Raw genomic sequence first — 21,348 nt, 5'->3', positions numbered from 1 at the left:
TGCTTGTCTGTTGTAAGAATAGGATTAACACCCAGGAAGTCTCCAGGAGGATTTTGATTTTATGTGTTTAAAAAGCTTAAGAAAAATTGCTTTAAAAAAAAAAAGAAGGAAAAAAAAAAGGCCAATAGAGAAAACCCTTGTTACGTAGAAGGGAGTTTTAGGTAGAGATGTACTCGCTTTGCTGAAAGGCACAGCTTTGGCGCGGTCCTCAGCCTCACTGCGTTTCCTGTGCTTTATCCCAGGGATGGGGCGACCTCTTCACCTTATTGATGGCCGCTGCGACCTCTAGCGGTCTCACGGCGCGTGGCACCGGGGCTCATCTGTGCCCTCTCCCAACCTGCAGGTTCACAGTGCCAGCCTCACAGCAGTAGGTGCCCCACTCTATGCAGTGTGCTCCAGTAGAGAGGGTGAGATAGTGACATCATATGTTTTATTTTTGTAATCTTCCTATTTTGTAGTTCCTGTTTAAAGAGATGCTGGTTTTTGCCTGGCGGCCGTGCAGCCCACTCACATCAGGTTAAACCCACAGCTTTTCTTTTGTGTGTATGGTTTGTTCTGTTTTGTTACGTTTTCCTTCTCTGTGTTCCAAAACCATTCCATTTCAAAGCACTTTCGGTCAGCTAGCTGGAGGCAGTGTTGCTGGGGTGGGGGGGGGGGGGGGGCGGTTCCTAATGGAATGGTTGGGGGAGCCACACACTCATTCAGATGGCTGCACAATGGATGTGTGGCCTAGTAGGGCTGGTAGCATGGGGTGCTTGGGAAGTTTTGTTGGGTCAAGAAGAGAGAACTCTGTTCTTGCACCACCAGGATCTGTCCTACAGAGAGGTTGAATTGAAGGGATCCTTTGGTGCCAGCTGGTGTTTGGAAGTAGGAACTGTGATAGCATTACTTGGAGGAGGAGATTCTGGAAGTCTTTCACATAGGAGGCTTTTAAACACTAAAATGTCTAATTTATACTTAAGGTTACAGAAGAGTATTTATTGGAAAGGCTGCCCAAGGCCAGTGTGATTTTTTTTTTTTTTTAAATAAAGCAATGTGATTTCCCTTGATTCAAGCGCACACCTTCTGCCCTTGCTGGCGAAGGTTCAGTGCCATGTCTGAGAAATTAGCCTTTTATTGGGGGTGGTAGGGGAGAGCAGATCCTCAAAAACCATATAAAGACGGGCATTTGGTTTGCTTAACTTTCCAAACCCAAGCAACCCCATTGGAGAGCCATCCAAACAGAGGGAAACTAAGGGATCCCAAAGGAGTTTTGATTCCGGCACATTCTTGCCGCCATCCCCCCCCCCCCCCCCCCCCCCCCCCACGCACCAGTAGGTAATTTGTACACCTTGGCTCTGCTTTTCTATTTAGGAAGTGTTGAAGGGAGGTGATAAGAGAGAGGCTGGAGAGAGGACTTGAGGGAGGAAGTGTGGAGGGTAGGGACCACAGGGGACAGGCTGCAGCTCCTTCCACACAGCGCTGCTACCAATGACTCCCAACATCCCAGACGTTCAGAACCAGATTCGCCGCGTCGCTCTGTATCTTTCACATTGTTTTCGCTGCTATTGGAGGGTCAGTTTTGTTTTGTTGTTTTGTTACAATGTCATAGACTGCCATGTTCAAGTTTTAATTTCCTCATAGAAGATTGTATTTACAGATGCCCTTTTTTTTTTTTTTTTTTTTGTACTTTTTAAATTGTTATCAATTTTGGCTTAATGTGATTACCGCTGTATTCCAAAAAAAAAAAACCAGGTTCCTGTTCACAATACCTCATGTTTCACCTAGCCATGCACGGGCCTAGCGGGCAGGTGGTCTGCCTCCAGAGACCCTGGGACTGATCTGGTGGGGATCATCCCCCTATACCTGTCACACTGGGCCCTTCATTTGATCTGGGACATAGAGCATCACAGCAGTCGGGACAACTCTTTTTCTTTGTTAATTATGAATATTGTTATTTTTGTAGCGGCCTGTTGTGCATGCCACCATGCTGCTGGGCCCGGAGGAATTTGTTCTGAGTCTCCGGTGCATCATTTATTCTGTTAGGTTCTAGTGTTCTGTTGTTTTGTTTTGTGTTAATTACAGCATTGTGCTAATTTAAAGACTTCAGCCTTGGCAAAGCCGGCTCCAGTGCCGCAAGCCTCCAAATTCCCTAGCTAGCTGCCAAACCAAAATGGTCACCTCCACGGTCACCACCAGCCTAGCTGAGGCATCTGAACCAGGCAGGGCCACTGGGTTCATGGTGATGGGTGAGGGTTTGGCCAAAAGGCCAAAGGCTGGTGGTGGGTCCACGGAGTCTGCCCTGTGACATGAAAGGCTTTGAGGGGCTCTGGCTGGTGGCCAGGTTGGGTTTATGTATTTCTGGTTGACACCATGGCGCTTCCCAGCACGGACATGTGACCAGCATGGTCCAGGAAAAAAAAAAAGACACAAAAAGTCTAGAAATAAAGTTGATAAAATCCCAGCATGGTGTTTCCTGTATTTTCTGGGCCTTGGAGACTGGAGTGGGTCATGTACCATTTTGATGCCATGGCCATGTGGGACCACCCTGTCCTCTGCATCCCAGAATGTTTGGCATCTCTGACCCTGGCATCAAGCTGGGATTCCCAGAGGAAAGGGTGTTTGCAGGTGGCAGCTGACCAGAGTGGCAGCCTCTGGCGTCAGGGAGGCCAGCGGCAGCCACTGATCAGAAGCGGCTCTGGGTCTGTTGCTGCCAGCTCACCCTCCTGCTTGTTTGCAGATGGAAGATCAACAGAGCCCGCGTTCACTGCCCCTTGTCTGGCGCAAATGGGTGTTTGTTCTGGGTGAATCACCATCCTTAGGTGCTGCCAAGTGCCCAGAGAGCGATGCTTAGTGTTAGGGCCAAGGCCCAAGGTGGCCTTTCACACAGTTTCTGGGGACCTGAGTGGCCTGGCTGGACTCCTTTGACGTCCTCTGGGTGGCAGTTGCTTATGACTGTCATTGTTTCCCAACCCGGGGGGGGGGGGGGATGGGTGGTATGACACTCCCTAACACTGCCATCACCTCATGCAGCCATTTGGAAGCCAAATGTAGACCCAGGTCTTCCTTTCTAGGCATCATCTACAAGGTGGCCTCTAGATCTCAGGCTGGCTGTGTTGGTGCCAAGCTGGCCCCTGCCCTTCTGGAATGCAGGGATGTAGTTGACACCTGGCCTGAATGGGCTGACCTAAGGGTGAAAGTAGAACGAGACTTGGTGGGGAGGCCCACAGTGACCCAGAAGCAGGTGAAGCCCCTGCCAGGTGACCTACCCCATGGGAGTTTAAGGGGACACCAGAGCCAAAGGAGACTCCAGTGTCCCTCTGGTGGCTTATAAAGGCACAGTCCCCCTGAGGGCAGGGTCCAGAAAGGTATTTTGGCAGCCCAGCTCTATCTGAGCATCAGAGCCTGTTATAAATAAGGCTGGGGACCCAGGAACCAGCAGATCTCTCTCCACAGCCTCACATCATCCAGGAGAGTGGACATGGAGACTTCAGCATTCCAGGAACAGACCAAAGGGCACTGATGGGGAAGAGCTGCTTTCACCTTGGATCTTGGATGCACTGTGGAACAAGCTTATGTTCAGATGGGCTGATGGGAAGGATCGTATGGGAGAGACAGGAAAAATATGCTGGGATGAAGGAGGCTGGCACATGTGTAGCAGAGTGGTCCTAAGGAGGCAGACACAAATAGCATGGGGCTGAGCATACACACTTAGGAAGGCAGGCTTCTGCTTCCCACCACTGCCTATCAAGGGTGGTTATAGAAGGACACCCAAGAGGAATGGTCAAGCATCACCATCGAATGCAGAGGGCTCACACCATGGTGCGGTCTCTAAAGGTGCAATTGGCTTGTCTCTTCATCCAGTGGTCTGTGGAGCCCAGCTATGGCTGATGTCCAAGCCTCTTTCCTTGGCTCAGCAGTGTAACCCCAGATAGCATTGACCACTCCAGGCTCTGATTCTAACCCTCAAATTTTACTGATAACTCTGGAGGGTAGATCCTCTGGGGGGAATCTGTAGACACTCCAAAGGTTCTGAGTTAAATTCCCAGCAACCACATGGTGGCTCACAACCATCTGTAATGAGATCTGGTGCCCTCTTCTGGCCTGCAGGCATACATGCAGGCAGAACATTGTATTCATAATAAATAAATAAATCTTTTTAAAAAAATTATTTGAGGACCCTCCGAAACAAAGACTCGGGAGCTAGCCCACCCCCCAACTGTCTTCTCAGAAGCCCAAGGCCAGTTCTCTCCATTCTCTGCCAAGCTTCCTACCCACCCCTCTCAGGGAGGCCAAGGTCTTGAACCTGCCTGGCCTCTGTGCACCTCAGCTTCCTGAACACTGACGACTGCCCTGGCTCTCCATTCTAGGTTACTTCACTGCCTGGACCTGCCTGGACCTTCATTTCTGCTCGGTCCTAGAGGGCTCAAAGTGAGTGTGGCCTCTGTGAAGCTTCTGTATCCCATTACACAGGTGACTATGCCCTCTCCTCCTGCCTTCACATTCCAGGACTTAAGTGTAAGGAAGTTAGCCTGTTGCTCACTGGCCAGCTCAACTGCTGCACTTTGTCTAGAAAGCAAGCCAACTTCACTGACCCTACAGAGTCTCTGGGCTCTGGGGCCCCACGAAATGCCAGCAGTGGGGGCTGAGGACTCCTGGGGTGAGACACAAGGCAGAGGAGTGGGGCTGGGTGCCCTCCAGGGAGTGCCCAGATCCCTTGCCATGGCGGCCCAGGAGGCAGACAACGCCTCAGGCTCCTCAGGCTCCACAGGACTGATCTGGCCTCTGTGTTTGGTGGCACAGCTGTGCAGGCCACCTAAGGCCAGTGTTGGGAGCTGGCACTACCAGGTGTGCTGGCCAGGCAAACCTGTACTTGGTCTGATGTGACAGCCTATGTGTGTCCAGTGTGGGGTGCACAGGCTGGTTAACATGAGGTGGACAGGCTTGTATACAAGGGCCCCACATGGACACAGCACAGTACTGATGGGATGCAGTACCCTTGGCTGAGCTGAGCTGGCCTCTCTTGCTCAGGACTGTCATCCCAGGAATGTCTTTGATCAAACCGTTGTGCAAGAGGGCGAAGCTGAGGGAGTGCAGGACCTCTAATCCCTTCCCAGTGCCCTGGCTCACAGGGCCCCTGCAGCCCAGCACACACCACAGGGCTAGTGGACAATAGCCTGGGGGTGGTGGGGATGGTGGGCAGGCAGCTTGGGGCTGCAGACCTTGGGGCTGCAGACCTTGGGGCCCACATCTGGGGACATTGTTACTCACAGGGCACATGAAGAGGACAGAGAGAGAGAATACAGACTGCTCTCCTGAAGGGGCTTCAGTGGGCCTTGAGCCTCTCAGACTGTGGCATCCATTAAGCCTCTGAATTGTCCCCAAGAGACAGCTGAGACAGCCTGTCATCTGGAAGCCACTTTAAAACTGAGAAGCCTCACCCTTGGGGTCATTTGTGTGGGGACTCGCAGCTCAAGGCTCACAGGGCATCCTTCCTTCCCTTGTTCTGTCTCTGGCTAGGCCTAGTCTCTAACAACTGGGCCTTTTTGGAACTGCCTTAGTTCCTTCCCCTGTTGCTGTGATAAATACCAGATAGATGCAACTTAAGGGGGAGCATTTTATCTGGCTCAGAGGTGAAGGTCTGGTCCATGCTGGTGAGAAAGAGTGGCGGCAGGAGCTCGAGGCAGCAGCTTACACCACATCCATAAGAGAAGCAAAAAGAGAGCACAGGTGTTCAGCATGCTTTCTCCTTTTTATTCAGTCCAGGGCCTCAGCCCGTAGGATGGTGCTGCCGCGCTTAGAGTAGGTATTCCCATCTCAACCCAGTCAAGACGGGCGGAAGGGATAGCCCAGTGGTTAAGAGCACTGGCTGCTCTTCCGAAGACCCAAGTTGGGTTCCCAGCACACATGGCAGCTCACAACCATTTGTAACACTGGTTCAGGGTATCTATCACCTTCTTCTGACCTCTGTGGGCACCAGGCATGCGCATGGTGCCCATACATGCAGGTTAAACACGCATACACATAAAATTAAATAAAAAAGAAGGAAATCTTGGCTGAATATTCAACATTTTTTTAGAGTAAAAAAAAATTGTATTTTGGTCAAACATTTTGATTTTACAGTGGTCAATGCTGAAAGTGCCACTTCACATAAATACACAGTATAAGAGAGCAAAAGCATGCATAAGGCCAACTCAGAAATTGGTAGAAATTCTGTCCCAATCCCAAGACAAATTTCACTGAACAATTTTTTATGGAAATAAAGCCATCCAGGCAGCTGTGGTGCACACCTTTAACCCCAACACCCAGGAGGCAGAGGCAGGCGGATCTCTGTGAGTTCAAGGTCAGCCTGGTCTACAGAGCGAGTTCCAGGAAAGGCACAAAGCTACACAGAGAATCCCTGTCTCAAAAATAAATAAATAAATAGATAGATAGATAGATAGATAGATAGACAGATAGACAGACAGACAGATAGATGAATTTAAACATTTTTAAAGAAAGAGAAAGAGAAAAAAAAGTTGGTAATTTTTGAAATTAGACATTCTAATACAGTCCAGAGTTATTCTAACTTCATGCATGCCGAGGCCTGATAGCACAACACATTAAAGGTCCTCGTTTGCTCTGAGGAAGCCATCATGTCTCTGTGAGAGCAGACAACTGTGTACATTAGGAACACTGTAGTTCCTGAACCAAAGTGTTCAGGTGGTGTGCACTGGTACTGTTGCAGGGACCGAGTAGAGCGGGGTGCAGAACTGTGGCTGTCATGGCGTCATGCACCTCTACACAGGTGAGTGTTTCTAGAAACACCCCGAGATTCAATTCACTAAGTATTTGGTGTACTTTATTTTTAGACAGGATCTCACTATGTAGCTTTGAGTGGCCTGAAAATCACTATGTAGACCAGGCTGGCCTCAAATTTGCAGAGATGCATCTGCCTCTGCCTCCTGGGTACTGGGGTTAAAGGCGTGTGCTGCCATGCTTGGTTTATCTGTCTGTTTGTTTAATTTATTTTTTATTCATTGCATGTTAGAAATCTCTTACTATTCCCATGTTTTTTGTGACCCCACACGGAATTGAGACCCATGGTTTTAAGAAGCCGGGCACTAGAGTACCTCTGCTTTACACAAAGCAGGCATGGAAGACATGAGGAACTGCTCTATCTAGAAAGACCTCTGTTCTAAGCCAGGCCCCTCTTCCAGGCACACTGTAGATGACCATGCAAACTGAGAGAGTTTGCTGGTCCATCAGCCATCTCCCCAGCGGCAGGCGAGGTGTGGGCAGCGGTCTCCAGCAAATGCCTCCTGGTCACTCCCATGCAGAGCCATGAGACATAATACCTCCTGGTCTGCCTCTAAAGTGTGGCACTCCTGCCACCTACCAGAAGGAGCAGAGGACACCAGGGAAGCTAAGGTCAGTCCCTCTGGGAAGAACCCATAGTGCCAGGCTGGGTCTGGAGTATGTGTCCAGCTCCTTCACATGTGGATAGAGAAATAACAATCCTGATAGGGAGAGATGTAGCAGGAATCTCTAAGAGTCTTATTAATAAAACCAAACCTGAGGCAAGTTATTGCGGTGAACGCTGGAAGAGCAGAGAAGTAGAACAAGCCACAGCTTCCTCACCTCGACAACTCCTCAGCTGATCCTATCTCCTCAGACTGGAAGCCTCTGAGTCCTCATCCAAATGGATCTCAGCTGAACTGCTGCTCAAAAGCCTTAAAGTTTAACCAGCCAAATGCTTCTAGTATCTGGTCCTCATGCCTTATATACCTTTCTGCTTTCTGCCATCACTCCCTGGGATTAAAGGCGTGTGTCACCTTGCCTGGCTGTTTCCAATGTGGCCTTGAACTCACAGAGATCCAGAGGGATTTCTGCCTCTGGAATGCTAGGATTAAAGGTGTGATTGCCACCATTTTCTGGCTCTGTATCTAGTGGCTGTTCTGTTCTCTGACCCCAGATAAGTTTATTAGGGTGCACAATATTTTGAGGAACACAATACCACCACAGAGAGAGACCTGGTGTCAGTGTCCTGGGACAGCCCTAACAAATGATAAATTACAGAGTTTCAGTAGTGGGAGTTCAGGGGCCTAAAGGGTAAAGCTGTGTATGGCTGGGCCACCCTCTGCTTCTAGTGGGTTCCTGGCAAGCCTTGGTGTTACTCATCTGAGCCTCCCCTGTTTGCAGGCTACCTGCAGCTTCTCATGGCCTCCTCTGTAGATGTAATTCTAAACAGTCTTATTAAATAAGAAACACAGAGCCAAATGCAGAGTTAAAAGCCCAGAGATCAGAGAGCAGAAGCCAAGAGCTAAGACCACCTTCTTACCACTCCTGCTGCTGTCCTTCCCCTGAGAAAGAGAGCTACTTCCTGTGTGTCTATATTTTTATTGCCTTTCTGTTCTGCCTTCTCATTGGCTCTAAACCCAATCACATGACTTCTTTGTCACTGCCTATCTATACAGACCTCCAGGTCTCTGTGGTTGGTACTGGGATTAAAGGCATGTTGGCTGTGTCCTTGAGCACACTGAGACTTTGCCTGTCACGTGATCGGATTAAGGGTGTGTGCTACCACTGCCAGACTTCTGCTAAATGGCTTGCTATTAGCTCTGACCCCCAGGTAACTTTATTTATTAACATACAAATAAAATCACACTTAAGCACTAATAAAATAGCGCCATACTCCTCATCAGAGTTTGTTTCCCCTCTCCCTTTTTTTAAAGGAGCCAGTTGCTTCCTAGCTGATACCAAGTATGGTAGTTTGAATGTAATAGCCACCATAATCTCATAGGGAGTGGCACTATTAAGAAGTGTGGCTTTGTTGGAGTGAGTATGGCCTTGTTGGAGGAAGTATGTCACTGTGGGAGCACGCTTTGAGGTTTCCTATGCTCAGGACACCACCTAAGTTGACTTCCTGTTGCCTGTAAGATGTAAGACCAGCTACTTTTCCAGCACCATGTCTGCCTGCACACTGCCATGTTCCCCATCATGATGATAATGGACTAAACCTCTGACACTGTGAGTCACCCTAATTAAATGTTTTATTTATAAGAGCTGCCATGGTCATGGGCGTCTCTTCACAGCAATAAAAACCCCAACTAAGACACCAAGTGTGATAGCTCCCAGCCATGCTTGAGCCTTCCTTACTCAAGTACAAACACAAGTAGACGACTCCATCTGAACAGGACTGCTAAGACCCACTCCAAAGCAGATGCAGTGGACCAGCAGCAGGCCTCTGAGCTCAAGAGCAGGTTCAGGAGCTTTGGTTTCAGAATTACACACTGGCAACAGTAAGGCCCCTGAGAGGAGAACTGGCCCAGCACTCCCAGGTCTTTAGTCCTGTCTTCAGACCCTTGGGTTCAGTTACACATGCATGCTCTCCAACAGAGGATATAAGGACCCCATCCATGGGGCACAGGGACAGGCACTCCAGTCTGCAACACAGAGGTGGACAGGGCCTTGGGAAAGCAGCCCTGGGAGGCTGATCACAGAAAGGCAAGGACATCCCTTATTGGAAAGCTAACTCGGGGTCCTAGCTGGCTTAACTTTCGGGAGAAGTGAACGAATCTCTATTCACCCCAGATGGAGCCCCAAAGACAAACCAAAGTACAATTCTGCCAAAGTCCAACTAATGAGTTTCTAGGTGGTAATTTCCAGGAGCATGGAGACCCCAAACAGCTACATTACCACAAAGTCCCACCCCATCACAGATGAGGATCTCATGATAATGGAGCCCCACTTCCCTATTTCCTATATACTCTAGCATCCTGGAAGATCTCTGCTGCTGGAGACAGCAAGGAGAAGTTATGGCTGGAATCTCAGGGCCCACCCAGCCTTCTCCTACGGGGTGTCATCCCCCTTACCATGACCTTAGATCTGGTTATCTCTGTGACTAGTTGCCACAACTCCCTACTCCACATCTCTACACCACTGTAAGATGGTGGCAGAGTGAACTATGACACAGAGCCACAGGCCACTGACCTTGGGGGCTGGATCCTGGTGGCCAGGACTCTGGGGTCCCACAACATCTCATTTCCTCCGACAGTTAGCCCTGTGACTTCAGTTTCCTGAGATACACACCCATTCCTGGTTCCGTCCCGACGATGGGAACAGCTGTGGAGAGTGGGGTGATCTCACTAGTCAGTCTACTTGGGTCATCTCTAGGTTGAACCTCCCTTCCCCCTGCCACCTCCTCAGGCATAGGTGAGTGCTCCCCTACCTTTGGGCTCCCAAAAGGTGATGGCATCCATCATCAAAGAGTTCACAGGCCAGGCAATGATGGCACATGCCTTTAATCCCAACACTCAGAAGGCAAAGGCAGGTGGATCAGCCTGGTCAGCTGATCCAAAAAAAGGAAGCTGGTCAGGCTCAGATGAGCAAGAAACCAGTCCGGAGCAGTGGGCACAGACTACTCTCCCCCACTAAGCTTTGTCCAGCCTGGAGCTGGTCACCTGCTGCAGCCACCTGCAGTTACTCCACAGCCCACGATGCCTGATTCTGCAGTCTGGCACATGTGGACTTAATGGTGTAGAAAAGTCAGGACCTGGCAAACAGAATTTCTTGCCCCTTCTTCTCCTCCTCCTCATCTTACTACGGAGTGAATACAAAATAAACAGAGCTATGATCTTGCTTTAGGGCAGTGGTTCCCTACCTAAGACCACTGGAAACACAGGTAGTTACATTACGATTCACAACAGCAGCAGAAGACAGTTATGAGGTAGCAATGAAGGTTATTGTACAGTTGGGGGTTGTCACAACATGAAAACTGTATTAAAGGCTCGCAGCATTAGGAAGGTTGAGAACCACTGTTTTAGGGTGTGGGGTGCTCCATTATTAGCCACTGTGGAGTTGAGAGCAAGCCCCAGCCAGAGCTTCTGGAGTGTTTTATTTCGCTGTGTCCCATCACTACAATCCTACAAAATCAAACTTCATTAACGGCAGGGCTGGTGAGATGCCTCAGTGGTTTGCTGCTCTTCCAGAGGTCCTGAGTTCAATTCCCAGCACCCACATGGTGGCTCACAACCATCTGTAATGAGATCTGGTGCCCTCTTCTGGCCTGCAGGGGATATGTGCAGACAGAACACTGTATCCATAATAAATAAATAAATGTTTTGTTTTGTTTTGTTTTTTTTAAAAGAGTGCTTGCTGCTTTGCAGAGGGCCCAGCTTTGGTTTGGAGCACCACATGGTTGCTCACAACCTTATGTAACTCCAGTCCTAAGGGATCTGATGCTCTCTTCTGACCCCTGCAGACACTGCCCCCATGTGGTGCAAGTGAAAAACTCATACACACTGAAGGGTCTAGCAGGCCAAGCAAGGCAAACACGGCTCTGGCAGGCCTTGCCCTCCCCCATTCCCTCTGCTTGCTAAAAACCATTAGATGACATTCCTAAAGCTAGCCACCAAGGTCTGTGCCCTTATTTGGCTGCCCCCTCCCCACTCCATGCCGACTACCAAGGTCCTGCAATCAAAAAACCCCTTGTGGTCCCCCTAATTAAGATGCCCAGTCAGAATTAAATACCTCATTCTAACATAGGGTTTCCCCTTTCCCTTTATAGACTTCCATTTGTCTATGGGCCACATCTGTCTCCTCTCTATGGAGAGACAGTCCTTTGTCCCTCCGGAGCAAATACCCTTCCCTGTCTCCTTTGTCCCTTTCCCCCGTCCTCTGTCTCCTTCCTGTCTTTGTCTCTTATTCCCTGCCCTTTGTCCCTCTGGGGCAAATACGTTTCCTTTGTGCTGATTTATATATGTATATAGGTTTTTCAAAACAAGGTTTTTCTATGTAGCCTGGCTGTCCTGGAACTCACTCTGTAGACCAGGCTGGCCTTGAACTCAGAGATCAGCCTGCTTCTGCCTCCCAAGTGCTGGGATTAAAGGAGTGTGCCACTACCACTCAGCAATAATCTTTATGTTTTAAAAAATCCTCACTAATATTAGCTTTGCATGGAAGAACTTCATTCTGTATTTAGCCTCAGGCTGAAATCAGCCCCACAGTCAGACAGGCTGCCTGTGTCCTTGCAGGCCTAAGGCCCTGGGTTCTGGGTTCAGTTACTGTGACAAAATACTCAAAAGAAGCAAGTTATAGGATGAAGGGGGTTTATTCTGGCCACAGTTTATAGGTGGCATGTGGGGAGGCATAGCAACAGGAGCCCGAGGCAGATGGTCACATTATGTCCATCAGGAAGCAGAGAGACATGGACGCTGGTACCCAGCTTGCTTTCTCCAATTCATGGACAGAGCACATTCAGGGCAGGTTTTCTCTCCTCAGTTAAGCCTCTCTGGAAACACCCTCAGTCATGCCCAGAGGTGTGTCTCCTAGGTGACTCCAGATCCTGTCAAAGTTGACCATCACAAGCCCTGCCCTGTGACTGGAGATAAATCTGTAGGTGATTGAGGGGGAATGAGGTCACTGGTACAGTCCCTGTTCAGTCAGGACACAGCTGTGCAGGAGACACAGGCAGCAAGCTCTGCGGAGAGACTTGGGAGGAGCCAGCCCAGACACCTCTGTCTCAGACCTCCAGCCTCCAGCATGTGACACAGTGACACTCATAAGGGAGGACATCAAAGCTAAAGTCACAGGAAGGTCACTCTGCCAGAAAGCCAGCCAGAACAGTGTGGGATGGGTAGCAGAGAACCAGCAGTGGATATGGTCTGAAAAGGCAGGGACTGGCTAGCAGCTCAGTAGTGACATTAAGGACACAGTGGTGCCTGACTCTGCCACACTCAGGTACAGCTTGACTACAGCTTCCCGTGGCTGTCTATGGCAGTTCCAAGTGTCACCTACGTGGGATGGCATCTAGAAGTAACAGCATCTTCCTCATGACTTACATCATCTTTCACAGCAGACACAACCACCTCAGTGGGGGAAAGAGAGGGCATGCCCACATGGCAGAATGGTCTCTGCACTCTGTCTACACTGTGATCCAGAAGACCTTTTGGGGTGACCAAAGCATGCTGGGGACTAGATGGGGCCCTTGGGAATACATGGGGTATCAGGCAGGCAGCTGTGGTTCTGCTGATGGGTGGAAACTCTAATACCTAACATGTACAAGGTGAGGGGGAAGCAGGCGGACAATAGAGGAACTAGTAACTGCCACCTATGGTATCAAATCCAAGGCAGAATGTGACAGGCATGGCGGGCCCACAGCTCTGAAGCAAGATCTGGACACCTCAGCATCTTGGTACTGGAGGACTGCAGCAGCTGTCAGTACAAATGATTCCAGGCAGACTATCACTTTAAAATACACAGTTTATTCTTTTCTCCAGATAGAAAAGTAAAATGGTCAAAACAGCAGCCACAGCTCTGAGCTCAGCACCCAGAGAAGCACACTAAGAGCAGCTGGTCCTGGAAGCAGCTGGGAGAATGGTGCAGGCCTCCTGAGAGGGGCTGCCAGACTCGGGGAGCAGATGCATGGCGCCCCAAGCCTCGAGCACCAGCATCACCCTCCCTCTGGTTCGCCTGGGCTGATGGAATGAGGGAAGAGCTCCAGCTTGTACAGAGGTCCCTTCTCTATCAAGATGCTATGACATGATATTAAAAACAGTGTCCTATGGTCAGAGGCCTGAGATCCCAGCACTCAGAAAGCTGAGGCAGGAGATTCACCCTCTAAGGCCAACTTGGGCTATATAGTGAGACTCTGTCTCTAAAAGAAAATTAAAACTAAAAAAAGAACCCAAAACTCCAAGTGTCACGCATCCACGGTGACCCCTTCACATCCTGCCCTGCAACTGAAATAGGGACAGTCAGGACACTGTGGGCCCACCCAGAGGAGACATGTCAACACATGCTGTCATGTGTGTCCACACCTGTGAAATGCCTGGGCACACTGAGCCTATTCCTGCCAGCTCACCTTAGACCTGCGGTGAATACCATGCGAGACTCGTAAGCTGCCGTTAAAGTAGTATTAGTGTCACACCGGCAAGACCCTGCATGTTCACAGCAGCAACCACCATCTGGTCCTGCTCTGGTTCCCAGGCAGTTCCCCCACCGCCACTTCTTCATGTGTAGAGCTCATCCCACACCTGTTGGGGGCAGCATGAAGGCCATGCCTCAGTTTCCTCAGGATCAGACTGGCCTTGTCTTCTCAGCGGGGCATCCAGAGGCAAACCATGCCCAATGGAGCCTGAATCCTGTGTACACTGCATGAATCTAGGTCTCCTGCAGCAGAGGACGGGGTCCCAATGGTGTAGGCAATAACGACACATGCTCAAGGCAGAGGCACCGTGTGGCACTGCAGGACGTGGATCTGGGGTAGCAGGCCATAAGTGGGTCTATTCATCTTCTCTAGAGTGGAGTGGGATCCACCTCTGGGCTGCCAGAGGGATGGAGAGAAACAAAGGAAGCCCACATGGCTGGCCAGCAGGGTCTCAGCACACAGAACCTGCTCGTTTGCCATTAAGTACGTTCACATCAGCCTGCCTCTCCTGAGTCCCACCCTCAGGGGAAAGCTACTCAGGACCACAGGAATGACAAGGCTACTCACTCTGGCCAGCAGCAAGCAGTCTTCCGAGGGTGCTACCAGGCCCCTGTGCAGAAGGCAGGGCAGTGAGACCTCTGCCAGCCACTCAGGAAGAACCTCAGGGAAGAGGCCATACTGGTTCTCCCACAGAACAATGAGTGCCACTCAAGCTGGCCTTTAATCACTCTGACACTTAATGTGCAGACATCTGCTCCTCTGAGTCTTCAAAAGGCAAGTCCAGAGCCTCCTGCAGTTACCTTGAAGTCTGGCTGCACGTTGAGCAGTGAGCACAGCTGGAAGCATCAGGAGATGAAGTCTCACCAACAGGGTCTCTCGCCTCCTGAACTTCTGCTCAGGTTGAGGACACACCTCTGCTAACCCCACTTTCCTAACCCAGCACCAGCTCAAGGCCATGTTGCCACATCATCCCCAGGCCATCTCAGTCATTCTCCAAGGGGCAGGGGAATGAGTTCCTCTGGATCTACACACGGGAGCACACTGCCCAACACTGCCATCATGTGAACCCCAGGGCCTGTGTCGGGCCTGCCTTTACAGCACACTCAGGTACACCCCAGACAGAGGCTATGGGGCACACACCTGTCTGAACTTCCCTCTGATTCTATCCAGGTCTTCATGGAGCTTCTCGTAAGTGGGGTCATCATAGGGGAAGTGTTGCAGCAGTGATATCAACGCCTCCACCACCTTCATCTTCCGGCTGCAAGGCATGGGGGAAAGGCTGTCACCTCGGGCGACTCCAGGTCCCACTCCCCACCACTCCATCGCATCTGCAGAGCAGTGGGCAGGCTAAGCACACCTCTCTGCTCTAGGCAGTGCTGGCCGCCACCTGCTGGGGAGCACTAACTCACCAGAGGGCTTTTCCTCCATCCGGAGACTGCAGGCTGGAGCAAGGGAGACCACCCCGAAAGGATGGCAGCCAGTCTCAGCTGTGACTGCCACCCAGGGGTGGCACCAACAGTCACCATAACCCCTCCTAGATCAGCCTGTCCAGTCACTCCTACAGTCATGAAGCTAAGACTCCTTGCCTTCTACCTGCTCACACTAAAGAAACCAACAGCCAGGCATGGTGACCCAAGCCTTTAGTCCCAGCACTCACAAGGCAGAGACAGGTGGATCTCTGTGAGTTTGAGGCCAGCCTGGTCTACAGAGTGAGCTCTAGGACAGCTAGTGCTATTACACAGAGAAACCTTGTCTCGAAAAACCAAAAAGAAGCCAGTAAATCATGTGATGGACAACCAGAGAGGGAACCCCAGAACCCCACAATTAGTCACAAACACCTTGCTCTTACTTTTGAGTCTGAGTGTGGTATGAGTCCTAGAGACTCAAAGTGTCAAATAAAAGGGTGAGTCCCACAGGCAGAGAGCTGCCATCCTCTTGGCCTGGCTTACTAATGCCCTCCTCCAGGCCCATCTGCACCAGGCCAGGCCAGCAGGTGTGGGAAGACTGCACAATGCTAGCCTAGCCCTATGCCTCTGTACACAAGGGCAATATGGCTTTCACTTCAGGGGTCCCCCCCACCCAGCCTTGGGAAGCAGGCATATGGGGCCGCTCACAGGGCCAGGCAGGCAACGCACAGTAAGGCAAGGTACCAAAGCTAACAAAGCTCAAAGGACAGTGACAGGCACTAGGGGCTGTGTGTGCCAAAAAGGAATGCTTCAGGATGAATTCTGGCTGGCTGTGGTGGTACATGTCTGGGAGGCCAGCATACAAGATGCTGAGGCAGAAGGATGGCTATGAGTTGAAGGCCAGTCTGGGGCGCAGTGTGAGCCCCGGGCTCCCAAAAAGATAATACTGTGTTCTGGTTGGCGACACCACAGACAAGAAAGCCAGCATTTCTTTTCTTTCCCCCATCCCTGGTCCTGGCTGTCCTGGAACTCCCTATGAAGACCAGGCTATCCTTGAACTCACAGAGATTTGCCTATCTCTGCTGAGATTAAAGGTGAGCACCACCACACCTGGCAGAGTCAGCATTTTCGAGGCCTCATTCCACTGACACTACTACAGCTGTTATCAGAAGCCCAAGTGAAAAATGGACAGAAAAATAGGATCCATCTGACATTACCTGAGGTGTGACATCACCCAGCACTCATTGAGTACCTATGAGGTGCCTGGTACATTTCATTTATTATTCTTTGAATAACAACAGTCAAGGCGGCCATTATTATTTTCTGTATGTACTAATGATACAGACAACCATGCACACATTAGGAACACTCAGAGCTCCTCCTGGCCTTTGTACTGACAGCATGCTGATGAGAGGTGGGAGGGAGAAGGAGGTGGGAGGGGAAGGAGGTGGGAGGGGAAGGAGGTGGGAGGGGAGGAGGTGGGAGGAAGGAAGGAGGTGGAGGGGAAGGAGGTGGGAGGGGAAAGAGGTGGAGGGAAGGAGGTGGGGGGAGGGGAGGAGGTGGGGAGGGAAGGAGGTGGGAGGGGAAGGAGGGGGGGAGGGGAAGGAGGTGGGAGGGGAAAGGAAGGGTGGAGGGGAAGGAGGTGGGGGGGAAGGAGGTGGGAGGGGAAGGAGGTGGGAGGGGAAGGAGGTGGGAGGGGAAGGAGGTGGGAGGGGAAGGAGGTGGGAGGGGAAGGAGGTGGGAGGGAAGGAGGTGGGAGGGGAAGGAGGTGGGAGGGGAAGGAGGTGGGGGGAGGAGGGTGGGGAGGGGAAGGAGGTGGGAGGGGAAGGAGGTGGGAGGGGAAGGAGGTGAGGGGGAGCCTCAGCCTCACCTGTCTTTCTCACCAGCACCGCTGTGTAGGAGACATTTCCATGCAAGAGCAAACCCACGGTAGCACCCAATCTGTGAATTGAAAACCAGCCAGAGTGAAGGCGGTAAGCATTCAGCCACACCACACCAATTACCAGGATCTCAAAGCTTCGGGCCGGGCAGAGGGCTGCCTCACTGCTTCTTTAGCTATTCTGGAACCTGTGAGTTTTGGGCAGAGGTGGGCTAGAAAAAGCAATGCCACTTTTGCTTTGCTTTTACTGGTTACTTGCTTAGGGGTAACATGAGGACACCTGAGCAGAGGACACCAGTTACAGCTAAGCCTTCAGATGAGACTGGAGCCCTACTGACACATGGCTCCTTACCTGCTGACTCTCGCATACTGTGTGGTATAACAAAGATGGCTGGCTGTTTTAGGCCCATCAGTCTGTAGAACCTGCTTTATGGCATCAGGTATCTGATACTGTCATGACCTCCTCTGCCAGTCAGGGTCAATGATCTGGAGATGGCTAAGCAAGGACAAAGGTAACAGGAGAAAAACTGTGGGGCTTATGGAATTTCTCTGTAAACATGGCACCCCTCTGGGTGAAGACTGAGCTGGCTGGAGACGTGAGACAACACTGATACTCCCATAACATACTTTGGTGGTCCTGTGCTAAGAATTTTCTGTCTGGTCTATGAACCCCCACCAAAGGCCTTGCAGTAAGAAAAGGTTCTATGCTCTAGCATCAACAGCAAAGGAAACAATTGTAGAGGAAAAGGATCCATGACTTTTTTTTCCGAGATAGGATTTCCCTGTGCAGTTTTGGTGTCTGTCCTGGATCTCGATCTGTAGACTAGGCTGGCCTCAAACTCACAGAGATCCACCTGCCTCTGCCTCCTGAGTGTTGGGATTAAAGGTGTGCACCACCACCGCCTGGCAGGCCATTGGTTTTCAACCTGTGGGTCCTGACCCCTTTGGGGTCACATGTCAGATATCCTGCATATCATATTATGATTCATAACAGTAGTAAAATGACAGTTATGAAGTAGTAACAAAATAATGTTATGGTTGGAAGTCACCACACATGAGGAACTGTTTTAAAGGGTCACAGCATTAGGAAGGTTGAGACCCACTGCTCTAGGCGATGTTTCAAAGCCGTGGCCTTAAACATGCTGGGTGCATGTTCTGCCACTGAACTACTTCTCCAGTCTCTGTTCTTTGAGACAGGATCTCAGTCTAGCCCAGGCTGGCCTAGAACTCCTGCCTCAGCTTTCTGAGGGCTGGGATCACAGGATGGATCACCATCCTGTAATGGATGATGGATTACCACACTCGTCTATGAAGTTACTTCTAAGTGGCCCTCCCACTTACCTCTGATCCAATTTTGGCTCCGTGTAATGTGCCATACTGCCTTCCTTCAACGATTCCCAAGCTACTGCCTTCTTCATAGCCTTCCTGATATCCCTCCCCATGGAATCTGTGATAGAAAAACATACTTCATCAGCTAAGACACTGTACCTTGAAAAATCTTCCTACCTGTATTATGCAGATCCCACAGGACACAGCAGACTATAGGAGTAAAGGCTTAAAACTCAAGTCACACAATGCAGGTTCTAGGTCTAGCTCTTTCTTTTACTCCCTGGCCCATTACTGTGCCCCCCACCCCATTTTTGAGACAGGACTTCACTATGTAGCCCAGGCTACAGCCATCAAGTAACTCTGCCTCCATTTCTTGAATGCTGAGATTACAGGTGTGTGCTACCCCCTCCATGTGAAACCTTGATGCTTATGGTCTTCATGCATGATATGGAAAGCACTCTATCAACTGAGCTACAGCCCCAAACCCTAGAGACCTTCTCATTTGTAGGAGACTCTCCTTCATCTGTAACTCAGAGTGGGCTACATGAGTGACTTCCAAACCCGGCAGAGCACCAAAACCCACAAGAAAAATGTAAAGATACAAACTCGGGGCTGGAGAGATGGCTCAGAGGTTAAGAGCACTGGCTTGCCGGGTGGTGGTGGCACAGGCCTTTAATCCCAGCACTTGGGAGTCAGAGCCAGGCGGATCTCTGTGAGTTTGAGGCCAGCCTGGGCTACCAAGTGAGTTCCGGGGGGGGGGGGGGGGGGAGCACTGGCTGCTCTTCCAGAGGTCCTGAGTTCAATTTCCAGCAACCACATGGTGGCTCACAACCACCTGTAATGAGATCTGGTGCCCTCTTCTGGCCTGAAGTCATACAAGCTGTATACATAATAAATAAATAAATCTTTAAAAAAAAAAAAAAAAAAAAAAAAGATACAAACTCAAGCAAGCCTGGAACACACAAGAAGTCTAATTTTCAAAACAGGGTAGGTGCCTACATGCCATCGTAACAGACACTGAAGTCGTCTGTTCTAAAACATTCCAAGGACACAGGACTCTTCACCACACCTCTTTAGAGTAACAGAAAATGTCCCTAAGATCATCACAATATGCCACGGCTGCGATGCCCTGAGTAGAAGGGTATTGTCCCTGAGGGATCAACCGGAAAACTGGCAGTGTCTTGCAGCCTGCACTGTGGAAGGAATGCTCTGGAAACCTTCATGATAAGTGAACAGCTCCCCGCTTGGCAGGTGGGTGGCCCGGGGAGCGCCTGTGTCTCCGCATATGTCAGGATCCATAGGCAGAGCTCGAGCAGCCACCCGGGGAGGTGAGCAGCCAGCCTGGAAAGGCCATGATGCCCTGAGCCACCGCCCCGCCCAGGCGTTTCCCGGGGGAACTTTCCGCATCCAAAGGGGCTTGCCCGACACATCCATCAGCAGGTCCATGAATACTGCCGTATGTGCGGCAATTAAAGAACAAGAAGATGTGGCAGCTCGCAGATGGCGAAGGCGGGTGTCCCCGAGGACACGCGGCTCCGCCGAGCAGCTGCCGGGGCGGGGCGGAACCGGGCCGCTGCCTACCTCTCATCCGCCATCACGACAGCATCGAGCATGTCCTGCTCCACGGCCATGGCGGCGGCCCGGCTCTCCTCGGGCCCTCGCACTCCTGCCATTCTGTGTAGTAGTCACCACCCGTCGAGGCACGACCACAAACGCCCGGCTTCTCAGCCGGAGGAAACCACTTCCGTGTGTGCCGCGCGGAGCACGGCGGGTAAGGACGGCAAGCGAAAGAAGCCAAAAAACAAAAAAATCCTTTCCGCGCATGGGTAGATGCTGTGGTGGATGGGGGCTGGTCCAAACGAAGACCTGCTCCTCCTCTCCTCTGTGAGTTCCGGCCTGGCAGAGATTGTCCGCTGTGCGGCGCGCGGGGGCCCAGGCGAACATTGCTTTTCTTTTCAAAACCCAAACAGATGGGACCGAATTCACAAACGTAGATCTTAAAGAAATGAGACAAATTACCAAAGTTCTAGCACAGGGGCATTCCCAGGAAGTGGGGGGGGGGGGGGGCCCCAGCTGCAAGCAGCACCGAGGAGGGTGGAGCTTCCAGCATCTTCAGCTGTCACCTAGCTGTCAATCACTACATCTGCACTGTGCCCCACAGGAGCCTTTTCTGCGGGCTGGAACCGTTTTGTGACTGCGACATCCTAAAGGACAGATAATAAATATTGCTCCCAGCCAGAAAAATGTCCTTGAGTGCCTTTGAAAATGAAAAAGGTTGTGTGTGCCAGTTACCTTGTTTTTTTTTGGTCTTTTTTGTTGTTTTGTCTTTTTTTTTTTTTTTTTTTTTTTTTTTCCAGAGCTGAGGACCGAACCCAGGGCCTTGCGCTTGCTAGGCAAGCGCTCTACCACTGAGCTAAATCCCCAGCCCCGAACGTTAGCTCTTGCTGCCAGTATTTAAAGCAAAACTGAAGTATTTCATACACAGTCAAGTATCAGGTGGTACCGAATGGCTTGCCAGCAGGAGGAGCTACTCTGTCCAAGCGCTCCAATCCTATAGACATCCACCCTCCAAAAAGCAGAAGTTGAAGTTAGTTCTTTCTCTTCATTTCCATCAGAGATACCTTCCAAAGCAGAGCTTTAAAGAGTATTCCAGACTGTCAAGACAAACACCTGAGATACCAGGAGTCCTCATGTGCAAATAAGTCAGGGGAAGACAAGAAAATTGTTATCATGCAAGATTAGGCACCAAGAGGGGCACTGTCACTACTGCAGATGTGACCCCCCACCATGACAGTCAAAGACGTCTGAAATAGCAATGGATGAGATCCACCAGCCATAACCTGAGC

General features: G+C 50.7%; 1 protein-coding gene across 3 annotated transcripts; it reads right to left on the bottom strand.

Moving 5' to 3' along the window:
* Positions 1-13,597: 13,597 nt before the first annotated feature.
* Lto1 (LTO1 maturation factor of ABCE1) lies at positions 13,598-20,270 on the bottom strand. 3 transcript variants are annotated; one of them, XR_004943954.1, is made up of 6 exons: positions 20,084-20,270; positions 18,515-18,620; positions 17,165-17,235; positions 15,029-15,146; positions 14,456-14,724; positions 13,598-13,994 (listed from the first exon to the last, which is right to left on the bottom strand). XR_004943954.1 is itself a non-coding variant. In XM_036176700.1 (5 exons), exons 1-5 carry the CDS (start codon positions 20,173-20,175, stop codon positions 14,656-14,658), a joined length of 456 nt encoding a protein of 151 aa, XP_036032593.1. In that variant the 5' UTR covers positions 20,176-20,270; the 3' UTR covers positions 13,598-14,655. The 3 variants fall into 3 exon arrangements, 2 of the variants coding, with proteins under 2 accessions (XP_036032593.1, XP_036032602.1); XM_036176700.1 differs by having other exon boundaries at positions 13,598-14,724; XM_036176709.1 differs by lacking the exon at positions 14,456-14,724.
* Positions 20,271-21,348: the final 1,078 nt, after the last annotated feature.

The sequence above is a fragment of the Onychomys torridus genome, chromosome 1 (assembly GCF_903995425.1).
Source record: "Onychomys torridus chromosome 1, mOncTor1.1, whole genome shotgun sequence".
NCBI classification, from domain to species: Eukaryota; Metazoa; Chordata; class Mammalia; order Rodentia; family Cricetidae; genus Onychomys; species Onychomys torridus.
The sequence above is the reverse complement of the archived record's forward strand: the minus strand, read 5'-3'. Positions and strand labels throughout refer to the sequence as shown.

Excerpts from the sequence above, each read along its gene's own strand:
- Lto1 (XM_036176700.1), bottom strand. The coding sequence starts at position 20,175 with ATGGCAGGAGTGCGAGGGCCCGAGGAGAGCCGGGCCGCCGCCATGGCC. Across the intron at positions 17,236-18,514 it reads GAGCCAAAATTGGATCAGAG|ATTGGGTGCTACCGTGGGTT; the intron begins GTAAGTGGGAGG and ends TTCAATTCACAG. Across the intron at positions 14,725-15,028 it reads TCAGAGGGAAGTTCAGACAG|CTGTGCTCACTGCTCAACGT; the intron begins GTGTGTGCCCCA and ends TGATGCTTCCAG.